Here is a 21,304-nt window from a genome sequence, read left to right on the forward strand (position 1 = left end):
TCATGCTGAATCAGGCCAAGCAAATGCTTTGCTGAATGCCAGTTTGCAGGGCTTGTTCACACAATGGGGGTTATTTACTAATACCAGGCAGCTGTCATTCACAGGGAAGGTTAGTGATGAAAGCTTCATTTGGGCTCAGTACAGATGTCCTGTAAGGGTCTGAAAAGGTCCACCAGGATTCATACTGTCAGAAGTTATACAGTCATTGAACATTCTTTCATCATATTATCTATACAGTATATCTATGTACAGAATGTGGTATGAAAGCATTTCTTTCCCTTCATCTTTATTTCCTATTACAATGTTTACAGTGACTCTAGGCGAGTACAGAAGAACATATAGGTGAATGGTACTACTAGAGTTAACTGGCCCTTCCGCTGTGGTTCATGATCTGAATTCTGTTAAAATAACATGGCTAACGTATACATTCATTAAACAGAAGAACGATATCTAAAAGGGTAAATTGCTTGTTGGCATTGAGTTCCTAAAGACCGATGGGAGGAAAATATTGCATATGCCTGCCGTGGTGACTGATCCTGTATGAAATATGTAAATAGATACAGAATCAATAGAGCTGTTTTGAGGATAGGAAATGGAAATCCAGATCGTAAACAGTATAGTTGTGTCTAAAGGACGGAACGTTTCATCAAGGGATTTGTTTTGTTTTTCAGATGTTGAAAATGGATGTAAACAAGCTGAACACAACATTGCTCCGGAAGTTCCGCCAGGGAGTTGCTGCAGCTTTGGGCTTGATTCCACAGCAAGTACACATCAATCGGCTCAATGTAAGTGAACTGACCTCTGTAATTGTAGGTGTATTAGTTGTTAGCTTTCTGTACAGCATGTGTTTTACAATTTGCACATTCTTCTGTTTTAACCAGTTTTACTTCATCAACTACAAGTGTTCTGTATGGCTTTTTAATTATTTTTTTCAGTGATGTATGACTCCTACTGGAAGCCCATGATTCTTTAGGCTCATTTCACACTGCCGCGAATTGGGATCCAACTTGTGAGACCCCAAGTCGCATGACATGTGAAATCCCATGTTAGTCAATGAGAGCTGCCTTAATTAGCACTACTGAAGTCGCTCCAACTTTAGAAAAGGTTCCTGTACTAATTCAACGCGATGTCTAGCTGACTTGTGCCCATAGACTTTAATGGAAGAGGCCTCCAAGTTGCATCCTCATCTATATTGATTTGATTTGGATCCGACATTACAGGCCGATTACTCAGGCATTCCCTGAAAGTCGCATTGAAGTTGCTTCAAAGTCGCTTCAAAGTAGTACTCAAGTCACCTGGCTAAGTCGCACTGTAAGTCGCGCGACTTTCAAATCGCAGTAGTGTGAACTGAGACCAAGGGTTTTACAGTATGTCATGAAATAGTAACTTTCACCCTTGCAATGTTTACGTAGTTCAGGGGAATTTAGAAAACAATCATTAAATCTGATTAGGTGTTTCAAGTGAACCTGGACTGCAGTGCTATATCAGCCCCAATAGGTATAAAACAGTATGGAAACTCCCGTCATATCATTACTAATAATATATGAAGGGCAACAGCATTGGCTGCAACATATACAGTAACTGTAATAAATATATATAAGCTGAAATATCAACTTATATCCTTGCGCTTAAATAGTGGTGAATAATGAAAGACTGAATTGATAAAATTGCATAAAATATAACAAAGCAGCCATTTTAAAAATTAATGAATATGCAAACTGATGAGTTATATCTCATGGATGGTGATCTTGGTCTGTGATATTGAGGATGAATATTCCACTGTCGGTTCTTCAATAATTATTCAGCACCAAGGTGGTTTATTTTCCACTGCTGGTTACTTACCAGCATCTAGCGAGTGTTCAATTTGATGGGGTATTAGTCACTGCAGGATCACAATGATGGTGTATTGGACTGTCTAAAAGGAATATTACATCGATGAAGTGAATTGAACTTTATTCACATTTGTACACCTTTGTGGAAGTCTATCCCATTTTCCATGTGATATTTGTGTCTATTTGAGCTTAATGATTTAGGGCAATTTGAGTATAACTGAGCGCTGTTTATGAGGACAGTCATAACTACTCACCCATTTGTATGCCGCTTGCTTCTTTTGCCAACACCTATTCACCGGCTCCACTTTACTAAGATCATAGTAACATTTTAATCTATAAAGTTCATCACATTAATTGTGTGGAATGTTTTCAGTTTAAGTGATACCTTTTGTTGCCTAACTTAAGTTAATAAATTAGACAATAAAGATATCATATTTAGACCCGTTTTTTCTTAAGAAGGGATGTAAGCTATCCTAAAATGTTGCATCTTTAGCTTAAATTAAGCAATAAAGGGTATCCTTTAAAGCGGAGTTCCACCTAACAAAAAAAAAGTCAGCAGCTACAAAAACTGTAGCTGCTGACTTTTAAAATACAGACACTTACCTGTCCCTCAGTCCAGTGGTGTTTCACCACCGCTGATTTCACCGGCCGTCTTCTTACCTGGCGTCGGCATCTTCAGTGTGGGCACCCGGCTGTGACAGCTTGCAGCTTCACATCTGGGTGCCCACTGCGCATGCGTGAGAAGTGCTGTGCTTTGTGAATGGCCCCTTAGTCTTCTGGGACCTGCCATGTGTCCCAGAAGACTACCGGGAGAGCGGGGGGAGGACAACTTCCACTTCCGATCGCCTAGGCGATCACAGCGGAAGTGAGAGTGGGTCCCTGTCAAATTCGGGTACCCCCTCCCCAAAGGTGCCAATCCTTAATGGGGAGCGGGGGACAAAGGCTTAAAGCAGAACTTCCCCTTTTGGGTGGAGCTCCGCTTTAAACTCCAAACTTCCTGATACACATTAATTATAATATAAAACAATAAAAACATGCCTGCGTGCGTACAAATTGATATGTCTGGGGGAACTCTCCTCTACCTTATATAAAACCTCCTGCATTACCACCAATTATCATTATTATTATACAGGATTTATATAGCACCAACAGTTTGCTCAGTGCTTTACATTATAAAGGGAGACAATGCAGTAACAATACAGTTCAATACAAGAGGGATAGCAGCAGGGGTGGATTGACAACTCATGGGGCCCCCGGGCAATAGGGGATCATGGGGCCCCTGTGTCCTTGCCCACACTCAAAGCACACCCCAAAAAGCCTATAAAAGGTACCAGGGGCATATCATGGGGCCCCCTACTAACCCCAGGCCCTCGGGCAGTGCCCGAGTGCTCAAATGGTCAGTCCACCCCTGGATAGGAGGACCCTGCTCCTTGCAGCTTACAATCTAGGAGATGTGCATGTGTGTACTGGCTGTGTAACAATCAGTAATGTGCAACAGCATAAGCATATTTTCAAGACTTGCATTTCTTTTCTAAGATCATTAGTCACTGGCATATCATGGGGCCTCCTACTAACCCCAGGCCCTCGGGCAGTGCCCGAGTGCTCAAATGGTCAGTCCACCCCTGGATAGGAGGACCCTGCTCCTTGCAGCTTACAATCTAGGAGATGTGCATGTGTGTACTGGCTGTGTAACAATCAGTAATGTGCAACAGCATAAGCATATTTTCAAGACTTGCATTTCTTTTCTAAGATCATTTACTGAGGATGGCTACATCTACTCAATCGTGTTTATACAAGAAATTCCAAGGAAGCGAGCATCAAAGTGTATGGATCCCAGCTGTCTATCCGTGTCCTCCCCACCCCCCTCCTCTTCTCTTCTCCTTTACCACCTGTCTGATACGTGATCTTCAGAGCAAATCTTAGATATTAAACTTTGTTTTCAGAATGGTATGGTCCCTACTTTGCCTTTTGTATGTTACTGCCAGGGGCAGACTGACAACTCATGGGGCCCCGGGCAATAGGGGATCATGGGGCCCCTGTGTCCTTGCCCAAACTCAAAAAAGGTACCAGGGGCATCTCATGGGGCCCCCTACTGACCCCGGGCCCTTGGCCAGTGCCCGAGTTTCCAAATGGTCAGTCTGCCCCTGGTCACTGCAACACACTCACTTGTTAACCAAGATCAATTCAGGCAGTCTGGTCTAATGTATCCACTATTTGTTGACCCGCAATGTACAGTTACCTTTTCTTCTCTCTACATGTTGTTAAAGAATTATAAACAAAAATGCATAAAAAGTGTATGTACAGCTAAAACTTTTCTTTTAAGTTTTGGATAGAAGATGGAAGGGTTAGACCCTCTGACAAGTTTACATTACTGCTATGTCCCCAATGGGGAGATTCACCCTCTCGATTTGTTATGAACCCATTACCAGTGGAACAGAAATTAATGGGTAATCCAACATTTTACAGTTGTCATCGCAGCTGGAGGTGAAGGGAAATCTTCTAATGGGGACACCAGTTCTTTAGGAAACTGTTATCCTCACTTTGGAAAGATTTTCTCTTACATCTTGTTGCATCCCTAGGAAATTAGAGGAAATCTCTCCAGTGGGATACTGGCAGCAAAAAACCTGACAACTCTTTCCTACTCACTCTCACTTCCCCAAAACAAATAATAAAAATATAAAGAAATATATAAAATAGCTGATTTATTCATAAAATTAAATAAATCAGTTTTTTTTTCTTTCAAAGGTTTTCATGTATGAATGCATTGGGAGGGACCCTAAATGTACCCTGACACAAGGAAAACATATATCACTTTTTTAACTGCAGAAGTGTGAGTGAGCACTAACTGTATGGCATCTGTAGTCGGGTGCCAGTGAAAAGCAAAAGCTTGCAACTTAATTTCTTGCAGCTGTGGACATAAACTATTTCAGACTAAAAGCATCACTTTTACAATCACAGTATCACAGTAGAATAATACAGAACAGTTTTAGGCAGTGTCTGGTGATCACCGAGTCTACTGATGTCCTGTATTTGGTATACTGTATGTGCTTTAAAACCTGGCACATAGAAACAGTATTTTTCTCTAATTAGAAGTATGTAGATAAATATGTGTTGCTACAAAATGGAACAATGAAGACTATGAGTCCAATGCATATTAATACACTACCTTGTTGAGCAAGACAATGCAAAGAGCAGTATTGTTCAAAGTATAGTAGACATATCAAGCAGTCAGATTTTCTCTTTTAATAGATTTGGCTATAGAAACATGAGATCTAATTATTGTTCTCTTCACATACCCATTGCACATGTTAAATAAACTCATTAGTGCACTAACATGCATCGTTGAAAGACATTTCTTGGATCATATGTATACTGCCATCCTTCCTTGTGTAACAGTTCATATACTTGCATGCTTCAAGTAATAGTTGTAGTTAGAGCTGAGCTGAGTATTTGGCCTGAATGAAAGTTCAGGTGAAACATTTGCCGTTTGACTCTCATGGATGGACATGACAGTTTCCTGCCTGCATCCGCCATGTCCTTAGCAGCTACTGACATCATACCACAGATTCACTTACATTGTAGAGAATACCCAGCCACGTAAGCAATGAGGCAGGGATAGAGGGGTGACATAATTGCCTAAATTGCCTAAATTGGGCCACATGACCATATTTGGGCAATAACATTTGCCACATGACAAATTTGGGCAATAACATTTGCCACATGACCATATTTGGGCAATAACATTGGACAAATATGGCCATGGCATATTTGGACAATGATATCACCACTATCCCTGCCACTTCCTTTACATTGCTGGTGACAACTCAGGGAGTTGTAATTCGTGAATGGTCGTCGTTGTATTTAGGTCACCGGGGTTCATTTTCCTGTGGGGCAGGGTGCTTTGCTTGGGAGTTCCGCCTGGCAAGGTAACCCTTCATGTTGAGGGCATGTGGCCTGGAATGATTCAGGAGGTGGGTGCACGCTCACCTTTGCTGGCTAGCCAAGCTACAAGTTCAGATTAAGGGTTTTATAGATTCTGGGGGCACCTCACACACTTTATTTTTGTGCACGGTTCCTCCTTAAAATGCATAACATATTCAAAAGGGAGGGGAACCCACGCTGTTTCTTTTTTCTGCTTGTTCTTGCTCTAGGATGTACTACAGCAAAAGTTATATTTATAAAGAAAAAAATACAAATATTTTTCTTTTGCCAGAAAATTACGTTTCACTGCCGCTTTCCCTTTTTTTTAAATAAAAATGGCATGGGGACCCCTCCAAAGGTCCCCGAAAATACTTACCAGACCCTCACGGGGGTGGAACAAGCTGGCAGGGAGTTATCATTTACTGGCATTTAAACAGCATTTTTTTTTCTTTGCAAATGTCAGTGTTCCTGTAGGAGCTTGTATAAATTGTAGAGATGCGCCACTTCATAGACAGCATCCTCCAGGCATGTTATTTAAAGGAATTTTACATTTTTAATGCTTCACTTTAAGGATTATTAAAATCACTGCTCCTAGCCAAATTAAATTTTTTTAAATATTTGTTTGGATTAGTATATGTCCCCTGGGTCAGTGTCCAGCCCCCCATGCCATTTGGTTGGTAGTCTCTAGCCTAAGAGCTAAGAAAATGGCTATACCTGATTCTGTAGATTCAGTTCCCTTTCAGAGGGATTTGGATTTAGTATCCGAATATATAATGCTTGTAGAATCCTGCTCAATCCAAACCCAGGTGTGTTTTGCTTATCATTAGTTGTGGTGTTTCTTGGGGAGCAAGGACACAGACAAAAAAGGCCCTTCAGTAGAGTGGAGAAGGGTTAGCTGCAGACATTTGGAGCTGCTGAGCTCATACAAAGCATTGACAGGCGCCACACTTGTCCAGTGGTGTTCAGGTGGAATCATACCTGGAGCATTTACCTGCGGTTAGGTATAGATGGCTGTGGTTAAGGACAAGTTGTGTCCAGGGGAAATCATCTGTCCCAAGCCACATGTAATCGCTCTATATGCGATTACATGCAAACAGCTGTGCTTGCTATCAGCCTGTCATGCTTTTTACACGCTAAGCATTCTGTAAATATCTGCAACCATTGCTGCAATAGGAGTTAAAATACCATGTGAATGAGGCCTAACCGTTACCCATTTGAGCAAAAATGTTTAAAGAAAATTTAGATAGGGTTCAACATTACGGTTGTTAACAGATAACTGGTTCTCTTTAAAAGGGTCTAATAATGTGGATGAACTTGACCTGACTCAGAAACACACTAATGTAACTGTCAGTTGTTTTGAAAGTGTAACTTCTGAACTTACAGTAACCAGAGGTAGTCAGTGTAAGTATGGTTCATTCTTGCTGTCTTTGAAGTGTGAAGTAAGATAGGAAGTTCAACTGTTTTTTTCTTTTTCACCCAGGGAAAGAAGAACTGCGTTGAGCTCTTTATTTCTCCACTAAACAAAAAGATAGGCGTCCCAGATGCTCTTCCTTCCGCAGAGGTTCTTCGTTCACTCAACCTGCATACCCTACACCAAAGATTGTCCCATTTTGGAATAACTGAGGTCTCCCCAGAGGTAAGCCTATTATTTAGTAGAGGTAAAATACATTTTTCAGATTACAATAAAAACATATATTCAAGCCTCCAAAATGCCTTCTTTATGCTGAATGACAGATACTACTTATTTGTGCCTGAAAGCATCAAATAAATTGTGACAGTGATGGTTGACCACCACAATTTGCATGTACATGAAACTGCACCATGCTAGGCATTATGGGTCTGATGTACCAGAACTAGAGAACATGAAGTCTGTGTTGCTCAATAACCTGTTATATTACAGCTGTCATTTCTAGCATGGGTTTGGAAATAGAACTGACACTTGATTGGCAGCTCTAAGCATTTTTTGCATCTCTGGTACAGATTTTGTATAGTATGACGTGGTTTCAGCATTTGCTTGTTGGTAAACTATCGAATGATTTAAAGGAATGTTCTTATTTCTAAAAACATTCAGTACCAGAAGGAACTGAAGAATATAGCATTTCTCCATGCATTAAATACTATAAACTAATATTGTACAGGTAGTTAGAGAATATGTAAACCCAACATTTTATTTTCCTGATATGTGCCTGTTGTACTATGGACTTGTATGAAAAAGTATCCTGTTCTCTTTGTATTGTTTCCTTTGTGTGAAATCCCTGCCAGTCTCTCTGCTTTCCTATTAAAAGCTGACCATACTAGGCACAAAAGCACAGAAAGGTCAGTTCTCTAGCTGTGCTGAGAACTCAGTCTGCTCTCCTCCAGTAATAAGACTTGTCCTGTCCTGTGCATTTTCAAAGACTTTACAGCTAGTATGGACCCTGCTCCAGCAAGGGACAAGCACATTGTTATGTACGACAGCTATAAAAATGGAAAAGGACTACCTGTATGGTGTTCCCATGCAGCAAAAAAAAAAGCATCTTGTATCGCTGAAAACCCCACAAGTTTAAATGAACTTTTGGGTGAGTTAGCAAACAGGTAAAAACAAAGAGACATCTAACACACAGGGAGAGAGTAGGAGGAAGGGAAGAATTATGCATGGGGTCAAGGCTGCTTTTATACTGATCCGCTTGTGGTGCCTTCTTCAGTTTTAAAAAGCAGAAGAAAAGTAGAAGAAAACTGCATCCCTTTAAAGTGGTAGTAAAGTTTTGTTTGTTTATTTAGACCTACAGGTGCTTCTATAATAAGGCTTACTTGTAGGTACAGCAAATATCTCCTAAATGTGCAGTTTAGGCAATATTTACTTTAGCAGTGTTGGTGATGTCACCAATGCTTGCGCACTAGCATGCTGTCCATTGAAAGAGCAGTGCAGCGGCCGAAACTCATCGGGGCTCAGCCAGTCAAACAGCCACAGCCCCGAACCCCAAAGGAAGGCTGAGTGAAGATGGCAGCCCTGAGGAGCTGTGACAGCTCTCCACTGGAGGGCTTCATTCTCAGGTAAGTTTTTCATAATGCGGTATCGCACGATGCATACTAGCACATTATGCTCTTAACTTGCAGGGAGTAGATTATTATTTTTTTGCAGTTTACTACCGCTTTAAATCCTATGTAGCTCTTCACACTGGGCCATTGTGCTTCAGTTGCAATTAAAAAAATCCTGCTTGCTGCATTTTTGGTGCACCAAAAATGCATCTCTCCATTGAAATGAATGGAAGCTACATAAAAAAAGTATCAAAAATGCAACGCACCTGTGGGGAGTTCTCTAGCTGGTTTACAGGATCACATGACAAGGGAAATCACATTATATTCAATCAGGGGTGTATTTACCACAAGGCAAACAAGGCATTTGCCTAGGGCAGCATCTTTCAGGGGGGGGGGGGCAGCGGCATTTTTCAGAGGGGCAGCGCTGCTCTACTAAAGAAGGGATGGAAGAAGAGACACATGCAGCATAGGGACCAGGTGGGATCTGAGAGAGGCTGCGGGCTGCTTGATGGTGTATGCAGAGCCTGACTCTTGTTCCCGAGAATGTCCGGAGCTGTGAAGGTGAGTGTCTTCTCGACAGGGTGGGGGGGTTGCCAGTGTATGGGAGGCAGTGGTAGTTGAAGGCTCTCTTCTTGGGTGGGGGTGCTGGGGTGTTGTTGGTCAATGTCAGGCACTCTTCGTGGGGGAGCGGGGTGTTTGTCTGTGTCAAGGTCTCTCTCCATGGGGGGTAGGGGAGACAATTTTTGTTTTGCCTAGGGCAGTACGAGACCTAAATACACCACTGTATTCAATGGTGCCCTTCTAATCAACTCAGCACAGTGCGATTTTGGAAAAGGTTACTGGTGGACTTCGGTGCATTTGAGCCCCATAGACTTCTATGTTATCTCACAGACGTCTAATTTTGTTAAAGCTGCAATTTTGGTGCCTTCCGTCGATCGAGTAGCCGACCCTTCTTTTGATCAATCTATCCTTCTTTCAATCAGTCGATCAATAGACCTGTCCTTCGATTGATCCATTGACTCTCCCTTCCTTTGATCGATTGATCCTCCCTTCAATCGTTCTATCCTTTAATCGATCGATCGATCTACCCTTCCATTGATCTATCTTTCCTTTCCTTTGATCAATCCTTCCTTCAATTGATCGAAAGAAGGGTCAATCGATCAACTGAAGGAAGGATCGATCGATTGAAGGAAGAATCAAAACCACTTCAGTGTGAACCTAGGTTTAAGGCAGCAAGGATGAGGGAGGAGAGATGAGGGTTAAGAAAAGTCATATAGGAATGTTTATTATCTATGCTGATGGGACTTCTGTGAGATAACATAAAGGTCTATGGGGCTGAAATCACACTTAATTCAATATAATTTGATTTCCCTTGTCATGCAAGTCTGTGAACCCAGGCTTATGAACTTCTAAATTCGCTCTGAAGTGTCATCAAATTTGCTTCAATAGTCCACTGGAAATTGGATGAAAATCGTATTAGAATAGTGGGAAGTGATATGGGGAGAATGCAATGCAAATGTGGCAAAATACATAAAAAAAACAATGTGTTGCATTAAATTTGACACAACATGGGACAAACACGACAAAAATAAATTAAAAATATGCTTTTTTGAAGCGTTTTTCATACAGAGCAGTATGAAAGTAACCTAAGTTGTCTGCAAGCACTGAAAAGTGTACACAGTGTACAAAAAATGAATTATGTAACAAACCTAATTCTGTGTCTATTACATAAAGGGGTTGATTTACTAAATGGAAATAGGCTGTGCACTTTGTAGGTCCAGTTGCTCCAGAGCTTAGTAAATGAGAAAAGCTCTGCTGACTTCATGGAGTTGTGGATCGCTTTTTAGCATGTGAGTTGCTAATTGTTTTACCTTAATAAAAGCACATAGTTTTGTGGCATATTACGCTATGTGAGATTCTTCCTGTGTTTATATCATCCGGGTGAGAGGTATATCCTGCTGAGACCAAGAGCCAGTCTATCCTGAATCTACCTTACAGATGAGAGGTCCATAGGAAAGCAGCTGGTGATATCTGTCATTGTGTGGATCAAGATCCTGAGTGATCTTAAAGGCGTGTAGGTCCTTTTGGGCCGCAGAGTGGAGGTGAGGGGGCAATTTAGCCACAGGAGAATTATCACTCACCATCACTTGAAGCATATTGTGTGATCACTTGCATTATTTTTATCGCATGGAGTGGAGCACCATTATCTTATGTATGGACCTTTTTCACTTATGATACTGATTTAATGCTCACTATTCACATTAGTGAGTGGGATTGGGGTCACGACTAGTCTATTGTGATTCATTCCATCTCATGATCTCATGATTGGGTCACCCTATTGCACCATTGGATGTGTGATTTTTATATTGTAATTATTGAGATTATTATCATTAATCAGATTTTTATATTTCTTCTCATCATGATGTTATATAGTTAGCTCTGCACTGTTTTTATTATTGATTATCTGCTGACTTCTATCATCCAATCATGTGCAGGCAAATAAGCTGTTTTTATTTTCCTTTGCGTTTGATTGGGTAATGTGAATTTGTAAAGTGAAGCTTCACCTAATTTACTAAGCAACTGCACTTGCAAAGTGCACAATCTATTTGCCTTAAAAAAACAATCCCACAATTTCATTACGATCCAGCCCAGCAGCACCATATAAATTGTAAGTTCCTGTGAAACATATGGTCATTTGTTTATCTAGCAAAGCAACAACATTTTTTTGTTGGTGTCTGTTTTATCAAACACACATAAGGAATAGATATTGGAATATATACAGACGTATATGCAATCCATTGTTGTTGCCGCTGCTGGGCTTACTACCTGCTGCTGGTGCTACCTCAACCTTTACAAATCCAGATCTCATTTCTTAATTTCATCTAAAATTTGAACTGGCTAAACTATCAACTAAAAATTCAAAGCACATTTATTAGCGAAACATGCCTTTTCTCAATTTTTGCATTGTTTCAGAAGCAATTAAACAGTGGAGATTATATGGAGGATATTTCTTGCATTTAATCCTGTATAAAACCCTATGAAACCTAATTTTCATGAAATGAATAATTCATGATGGATGGCAGGCAAGATTTCTATAAATTCAACAGCAGAGTGTATTTTTTATTTGTTGCTCATAACTGCACACAGTTGTGTTGCAAAGAGCCATCCTTCATGATTTATCTGGACAGATTACACATGGTGTGTTGCTCAACTTAATTTTTGTAAGAAAGGAAACCTGTGCTGAGAGACATACTGTATGCTGACTTCCTTGTGAAAATCCAACTGCTAGACTGTCCTTGACCTTGGCTGAGTCAGTGCCCTGGAACAAGCATACATATTCTGGGTCCATGATTAAGTAGTGATTGAAGCCACTGGACCATCATGGCAGACCACCGCTAATGTTTTCACTAGGAGGTTAGCAATGGCAGCCTTAATATTTTAAATTTTTTAGTATGTGTGAATTTGTTTCAATGTTAATACCTCCTCAGTAGCGATACCCCCTGTTGCAGTCTAATAATGCTGAGCCACTGCCACACAATAAGCAACAGCTTTTCCATACAATCTTCTTTGATTGCCCGGTAGGCTTGCCTATAAGGTCTACCACATGGTAAGCCCAATGGCCAGCTATAGAAGCCCACATGACAGAGTAACAATTGCAAGTATTTGCGAGGTAGTAGTTTTGCGTTGTCAGCCTGCAACGGGACGTTGTCCTGTTACTGGCAGGATCCCCAGGGAAGAAGCTTCAAACATATGCACAAAAAAAATAGCTGAAAACACTGGAACTACGCAAATCTTACCCATGCAGTGGGGCCATGCGCTCTGCAAGAGTTAAATGCTCAAAAAATCTAGTGAGTTGAGCTATAAGGTGTAATACTTTATTCATCACTTCAGCAGAATTCGGCACTCTAAGGCTGTTGATAGTCCTCCTCATGTACAATGGGCAGCTATTGGCCCTGCATTGAACTTCATGACAGTCACAGTGCCTTAGAGAATAGGCTTCAAAGAAGTGATCACACAGACAGAGGAAGCCTGCCGTATTGAGGAATAAAATATGTATTACAAGCATATTCCGCTTCCCTTTGACATTATAAGCATTTAAGCCTTGCAGTGTGTAGGGGCCCCACTAAAAAGGTAATTTATGTGTCACATAGTTGGGCTATAAAGAATGTTACCCCAGCATTTCATATTCCTGATATGTGTCTGTTGTACCACGTTTTTGTGTTAAAAAGTATCCTGTTCTCTTTGTATTGTTCACTTTGTGTATAATTCCTGGTATTCCAGCAAGTCCCCTTGCTTTCCTTTTTCAAACTGACCACATTAGGTGTAATAGCACATCCATCCCAGTGTGGTCAGTATTCTGGCTGTGCTGGGAGCATAGCCTGCCTGCCCTCCAATGATCAGAATTGTGCTGACATGCCCACTGCGCAACCAACCCATTCACTGAGGAGATCAGTGTACTGCTATTTTCCACCCCTACCTCTCGAAGCCCCTTATATAGCTGTGAACAGAGATCACTTATAAAAAAGAAAAGAAGATATTTAGATTGTGTGTATATATATGTATATATATATAGAGGTGAAACTCGAAAAATTTGAATATTGTGCAAAAGTTCATTTATTTCAGTAATGCAACTTAAAAGGTGAAAGTAATATATGAGATAGACTCATTACATGCAAAGCAAGATAGTTCAAGCCATGATTTGTCATAATTGTGATGATTATGGCTTACAGCTCATGAAAACCCCAAATCCACAATCTCAGGAAAATTAGAATATTACATGCAATCAATAAAACAAGGATTGTACATAGAACAATATCGGACCTCTGAAAAGTATAAGCATGCATATGTACTCAATACTTGGTTTGGGCCCCTTTTGCAGCAATTACTGCCTCAATGTGGCATGGCATGGAAGCTATCAGCCTGTGGCACTGCTGAGGTGTTATGGAAGACCAGGATGCATGAAGTGCTCCAAAATCTCCTGGTAGACGGCTGCGTTGACCCTGGACTTAATTAAGCACAGTGGACCAACACCAGCAGATGACATGGCTTCCCAAATCAACACAGACTGTGGAAACACTGGATTTCAAGCATCTTGCAGTGTGTGCCTCTCCATTCTTCCTCCATACTCTGGGTTATCGGTTTCCAAATGAGATGAAAATCTTGCTCTCATCAGAAAAGAGGACTTTGGACCACTGAGCAACAGACCAAGTCTGTTTTTCTTTAGCCCAGGTAAGACGCTTCTGATGTTATTTGTTGTTCAGGAGTGGCTTGACAAGAGGAATACGACATTTGAAGCCCATGTCCAGGATCCGTCGGTGTGTGGTGGCTCTTGATGCACTGACTCCAGCCTCAGTCCACTGCTTGTGAAAGTCCTCAACACTTTTGACTGGCCTTTTTCTGACAATCCTCTCCAGGCTGCTGTCATCCCTGCTGCTTGTGCACCTTTTTCTTCCACGCTTTTCCCTTCCACATAACTTTCTATTAATGTGCTTTCATACAGCACTTTGGGAACATCCAACTTCTTTTGCAATTACCTTTTGAGGCTTTCCCTCCTTATGAAGGGTGTCAATGATGGTTTTCTGCACAACTGTCAGATCAGTAGTCTTTCCCATGATTGTGATTCCTACTGAACCAGACTGAGAGACCATTTAAAGGCTCAGGAACCCTTTGCAGGTGTTATGGCTTAATTAGCTGATTAGAGTGGGACACTTTGAGCCTAGAATATTGCACCTTTTCACAATATTCTAATTTTCTGAGATTGTGGATTTGGGGTTTTCATGAGCTATAAGCCATAATCCTCACAATTATGACAAATCACAGCTTGAACTATCTTGCTTTGCATGTAATGAGTCTATCTCATATATTAGTTTCACCTTTTAAGTTGCAGTACTGAAATAAATGAATTTTTGCATGATATTCAAATTTTTTGAGTTTCACCTGTGTATATATATATATATATATATATATATATATATATATATATATACACACACACACACACACACTATATTACCAAAAGCATTGAGACACCCCTCCAAATCGTTGGATTCAGGTATTCCAATCACCTCCTCCATGGCTACAGGTGTATAAAATCAAGCACTTAGGCATGCAGACTGCTTCTACAACTATTTTTGAAAGAATGGGTCGCTCTCAGGAGCTCAGAGAATTCAAGTGTGGTACCGTGATAGGTTGCCACCTGCGCAAAATATATGTATATATATATATATACTATATTGCCAAAAGAATTGGGACACCTGCCTTTACACGCAAGTCACCTTTAATGGCATCCCAGTCTTAGTCCGTGGGGTTCAATATTGAGTTGGCCCACCCTTTGCAGCTATAACAGCTTCAATTCTTCTGTAAAGGCTGTCCACAAGGTTTAGGAGTGTGTCTATAAGAATGTTTGACCATTCTTCCAAAAGTGCACTTGGGAGGTCAGGAACTGATATCGGACGAGAAGGCCTGGCTTGCAGTCTCTGCTCTAATCCATCCCAAAGGTGATCTATCCAGTTGAGGTCAGGATTCTGTGCAGGCCAGTCAAGTTCCTCCACCCCAAACCCCCTCATCCATGTCTTTATGGACCTTGCTTTGTGCACTGGTGCGCAGTCATGTTGGAACAGGAAGGGGCCATCCCCAAATGTTCCCACAAAGTTGGGAACATGAAATTGTCCAAAATGTCATGGTATGATGATGCCTTAGGAGTTTTCTTCACTGGAACTAAGGGGCCAAGCCCAACCCCTGAAAAACAACCCCACACCATAATCCCCCCTCCCCCAAACTTTACACTTGGCACAATGCAGTCAGGTAAATACTGCCAAACCCAGACATGTCCATCGGATTGCCAGACAGAGACGTGTGATCCATCACTCTAGAGAACACATCTCCACTGCTCTAGAGTCCAGTGACGGCGTGGTTTACACCACTGCATCCAACGCTTTACATTGCACTTGGTTATATAAGGCTTGGATGCAGCTGCTCGGCCATAGAAACCCATTCCATGAAGCTCTCTATGCACTGTTGCTGTGCCAATTTGAAGGCCACACAAAGTTTGGAGGTCTTTAGTCATTAACTCTGCAGACAGTTGGCGACTTCTGCTCACTATGCGTTTTAGCATGCACTGACCCGTCTGTCATTTTAGGTGGCCTACCATTTGGTTGCTGTTGTTCCCAGTTGCTTCCACTTTGTTATAATACCACTAACAGCTGACTGTGGTATATTTAGTAGCAAGGAAATGTCACGGATGGACTTATTGCATAGGTGGGAACCTATCACGGTACCACACTTGAATTCACTGAGCTCCTGAGAGCGACCCATTCAGCAAATCATGATTTCAAACATAAAATATTAACCAGACAATGAAAATAGGATCCATTCAATATTTGCATAGTACAAATGTCAGTTTACTTGTCATCACAGCTATAATATTACTGACTTGAATACTTGTCATTTAGATGTAAACATATCATAGCACATAGTCAGTGAACTTCCCCTTTGTGAAGCATTATCTTTAAAACCAGAAGCTAAAGCTGTGAGTTCAGTCTGGGGAATATGACATTTGCCACTTTGCATTACTCACAGTGTCACACATCACTAACCAGGGGCGGACTGACAACTCATGTGGCCCCCAGGCAATAGGGGATCATGGGGCCCCTGTGTCCTTGCCCAAACTCAAAAAAGCCTATGATAAAGGTACCAGGGGCATCTCGGGGGCCCCCTACTGACACCGGGCCCTCGGGCAGTGCCAGAGTTTCCAAATGGTCAGTCCGCCCCTGTCACTAACCAAAAAGGATTATACTAATAAAGTAGGCATGTTTTATTTTCCATTTTCCATGCCAGAACATGAGACTTTACTGCTGTAAATTATAATACAATACCATTTATATCTCTCTAAATAGATCTAACATGGCTATAGCAAGTGAACAAGTACCCAGCAAGTGAAATCAGGAGTCAGAACTCCTAATCTACCCTAGGTTCACACCTAAGCGTTTTCTGCAGTGTTTTGCTGAAACGCAATACAGTCCATTTAACATGATTTCCTATGGGACATGTTGACATCTGCGCGTTTTTACCCAGCGCGTTTTTTGGAAAGGGTCAGAGACTATTTTGAATGAAAAAGGTTGCGTTTTAGGTTCTATAGACTCCAATGGAAATGCTGCAGAAAACCATACATCTGCATAGCAACAAGAAAAATAAAAAAAATGAAAAAAAAAACCATGCAAAAGGCATCAAAAACGTGGCAAAAACGCAAAGTGCAATGCAGAAACAGCTCAAACGCAATCTGCATAGGTGTGAACCTAGCCTTAGAGTTTGTTTCAGTGATTAACCACTTAATTACTGACACTTTTACCCCCCTCCTGCGAAGGCCAATTTTCAGTGTTCAGTGCTGTTGCACTTTAAGTGACAATTGCGCGGTCATCTAACACTGCACCTATATGACATTTTTATCATTTTTTTAAGACAGATAGAGCTTTCTTTTGGTGGTATTTAATCATTTCTGTTTTTTATATATATTTTTTTGTTAAACAAATGAAAAAAATTTGAAAAAAAACACGTTTTTTTTAGTTTCTGTTATAAAGTTTTGCAAAATATGAATTTTTCTTCTTCACCAATGTGCATTGATGAGGCTGCACTGATGGGCACTGATAAGCACTGATGAGGCTGCACTGATATGTATGGATGATGCTGCACTGATGGGCATGGATGAGGCTGCACTAATGGGTACTGATGAGGCTGCACTGATGAGCACTAATAAGCACTGATGAGCCTGCACTGATATGTATGGATGAGGCTGCACTGATGGGCACTGATGATGCTGCACTGATGGGCATGGATGATGCTGCACTAATGGGTACTGATGAGGCTGCACTGATGGGCATTGATAAGCTGCATTGATGGGCACTGATGAGGAGGCACTGATGAGGTTGTACTGATGGGAACTGATAAGCACTGATATGCTGCACTGATGGCCACTGATGGGGCTGCACTGATAATCAGGCAACTGATGATCAGTACCCTGATTATCAGTGTAAACCATGTACTGACAGTCTTCCAATTATCAGTTCTCCTTTCCTCACACATACATGGCGTGTGAGGAAAGGACTGCTGATAACCGGCAAGTCTGTTTGCATGTAATCAGCTGCGATTGGACACAGCTGATCACCTGGTAAAAGACAGCTGTGATTGGCTCTTTACCCTGATCTGTGATCAGTTGTGTCCAAAGAACACAGCAGTCACAGAGCGCACCTGATGCTCTCCCCGTGGATGCGCAGGGGGCGGGTTTCTGGGAGGACGTCCTTGGACACCCTCCAGAACTAGACGACTGCGCTGTCTTTTGACAGTTGAAGGCTGAAGCCTATGGTTAAACCTGTGCAAATCAAAAACCCAAAATCAAATAAATAATAATAACTTGAAATAATAAGTGAAAAAATATGAATATACATATAAATAATTTTTATTTTTTATTCATGTTTATATGTATATTCATATTTTGTTGCACTTATTATTTGAAGTTATTATTATTTATATGATTTTGAGTTTTTGATTTGCGCTGTTTATATTGTTTTATGTTATTTGGTGTGTTACACTAGTGTACAGCAGCAGTTCATACCTTGTTTGGGAATCTTCTGTGGCACTGGAGTTTTTTATATAAATTATGGTTAAGCCTGTTCAGAAAAGCAGGTGAGCAATGGCAGTCCACAGATTTCTCCTAGCACAGGTTTCCTTTAAGGCCTCATGCACACTGGATGTTTTGCAAACTCTCCTAAAAGCTTTTCTTTCTGGCAGCAGCATTTTGGCAGAAAAAACACTTGACATTTGTAAATGCATGTAACGAGTTTAGGCTGATCAAGCGTTTGGGAAGTAATTTATTTCATTAGCTAGAATAATCATTTAGTCTGGCCACTGAAGTGAATTGATGCTCAAGCACTAAACGCACCTAGCGCTAAGGTGAGTTTACAGGCATTGTGCCTTATGTCTTGTTTCAGCTCACACCAATGGCTCAGAAAAAAAGCTAGGACAGTTTTATGCAGTGCAGCATGTTGCACAGCATTATACCAAATCAAAAAGCATTGTGGTGCATGAAGTGAAATGAAATGCGACATGTCAGTAGTAGCTTTATGCTTTAAACACAGCATAACATGTGTCTGTTAGTATGAATAGGCCCTAAGGTTCACCTTTTTTGCACAGAACAGTTTCTGTATGTCTCATTCTAACCTGGCTTGGAATATTGTTACAAAGTGTAAATGAGCCTATATGCAGGGCCGGTGCTTCCACTAGGCAAACTAGGGGCATCTGGACACAGCACAGGCCAGCACCCCTCTGTGTGGGATGCCACCATATCATGAATGATCCTTCAGCTGAGGGGAGGGGAGCAGAGGGAAGGAAGAAAGGACAGAGGGAGATGCCGGGTGTCTGGGGCCAGTGTAGCAGCTGAGCTGCCGCACCTTCCAGTGTTCCTCTCAGACTCAGTCCCTTACTGCAAGCCAGCTGGTGGAGTTCCAGCCCTTCTCTTCCCATTCGTCAGCAGAGGTAGAGCTGCACCTGCGGAGGAAGGTAATGTCTGACTCTGATGTCTGTGTGAGTGTGACCTGGCCGGCCATCTGTCACATGTGTAATGTGTCGGTGGATGATTACATCATCACAATCCCAGAGCCTGCTCTTCTAGTGCCTGCTGGGCCTGCTGATCTGTGACAGTGCTGGTGGTGGTGTGTTGGGTCCGATCTTTCACTGTGTTTGATCGTTCAGTTCAGGTGTTCTCTGTGTGTGGGCTGGGCTGCCTGGATTTTATCTCCCCCCATTGCCTGTGGAATTCCAGCCTGGGATCTGCCAGAGTGTGGATCCATCATCCTCCACTCACTGCAACTGTCACCCTGCCACTGTCAGTCACAGATACAGTGACACTGATTTTCTCTTTAATACTAGTGCTGGTGGCATCTTATGGCACATATTTTTGGAAATTAACCACTTGCCTACCAGGCACTTATACCCCCTTATTTACCAGGCCAATTTTCAGCTTTCAGCGCTGCCGCACTTTGATTGACAATTGCGCGGTCATGCAACATTGTACCCATATGAAATTTTGATCATTTTTTTCTCACAAATAGAGCTTTCTTTTGGTGGTATTTAATCGCCACTGGGCGCTTTACTTTTTGCGCTATAAATTAAAAAATGCAAACAATTTGAAAAAAAAAAAAGTTTCTTTGTTTCTATTATAAAATTTTTCAAACAGGTAATTTTTCTCCTTCACTGATGTGCGTTGATGAGGCGGCACTGATGGGCACTGATAGGCGGCACTGATGGGCACTGATAGGCAGCACTAAAGGGCACTGATAGGCAGTACTAATGAGGTGGCATGGATAGGCGGCACTGATAGGCAGCACTAATGAGGTGTCACGGATAGGCGGCACTGATAGGTGACACTGATGATGGGTACTGATAGACGGCACTGACTGGCATCACTGCTGGGAACTGACTGGCGGCACTGACTGGCACAACCGCTGGGCACTGACTGGTGGCACTGACTGGCAGCACTGCTGGGCTACACTGGTGGGTGGCACTGGTGGGCAGCACTGGTGGGTGGGCACAGGTGGGTGGCACTGTTGGGCACAGGTGGGTGGCACTGGTGGGCACAGGTGGGTGGGCACAGGTGGGTGGCACTGCTGGGCACAGGTAGGTGGCACTTCTGGGCACAGGTGTGTGACACTGCAGAGTGGCACAGGTGGGTGCACTGCTGGGCACAGGTGGGTGATCTGCTGGGCACAGGTGGGCGGAGCTAGTGGGCGCACTGCTGGGCCCAGGTGGGTGGAACTTGTGGGTGGCACTGCTGGGCACCGCTCTGACAACTGCCGGTTCTCGGCAGTACTTTCCTCACGATCTGACAGCGTGAGGAAAGTGCAGCCGAGAACCGGCACTTGCATTTCCCTGTGATCAGCGTGTCATTGGACACCGCTGATCACGTGGTAAAAGGCCGGTATGATTGGCCTTTTACCACATCACGTGATCAGCTGTGTCCGTAGGACACAGCGATCAGGGAGATCGCCGGGTGCGCGCCCCCTGGGGCGCGCAGGAGAGCGCGTTCTGGGAGGACGTCATATGACGTCCACCCAGAACTTGCCGGCCGCAGTGCAGCCATCATTCGGCTATCTGCGGTCGGCAACTAGTTAAAAGAAATTTAGCAGTTTCATGTTTTGTTGATTTAATATTTTCTACTGTTTTTAAAATTTTGTATTTTTTTTTTTTGAGGGGGGGGGTGCAGGTATCTGGTTTTGCCTGACATGCAAAATAGTCTAGCACCGACCCTGCCTATTATGACTTTATGTTACCATGATGTGTGGATCAGTGTGCTAACTAAACTAATACACCTTTTCATGGTCTTGTGTTGGGCTATACACATTCGTTCACCTGAACAGGAATGAAATGGCCCTTCTTCATACATGGAAAAGCATATGAAAGAAATGTTTTACATTCATCTAGATCAGCCTTTCTCAACCAGAGTGCCCAGGTGCCCTGGGGTGCCTTGAGATTTCTTCAGGGGT

At 42.2% G+C, this 21,304-nt stretch overlaps 1 protein-coding gene across 1 annotated transcript in view; it reads left to right on the forward strand.

Moving 5' to 3' along the window:
- The window catches only part of PTPRR (protein tyrosine phosphatase receptor type R), a 227,503-nt gene that overhangs the window by 74,678 nt on the left and 131,521 nt on the right, over nucleotides 1-21,304 (forward strand). The window contains exons 3-4 of the mRNA XM_089674106.1: nucleotides 672-785; nucleotides 7,234-7,389. Coding sequence (XP_089530232.1) covers nucleotides 672-785; nucleotides 7,234-7,389 — 270 coding nt within the window. The remainder of the gene's footprint in view (nucleotides 1-671; nucleotides 786-7,233; nucleotides 7,390-21,304) is intronic.

The sequence above is a fragment of the Staurois parvus genome, unplaced genomic scaffold, assembly GCF_062004578.1.
Source record: "Staurois parvus isolate SC_StPar_1 unplaced genomic scaffold, SC_StPar_1.0 ptg000147l, whole genome shotgun sequence".
Taxonomy (NCBI): Eukaryota; Metazoa; Chordata; class Amphibia; order Anura; family Ranidae; genus Staurois; species Staurois parvus.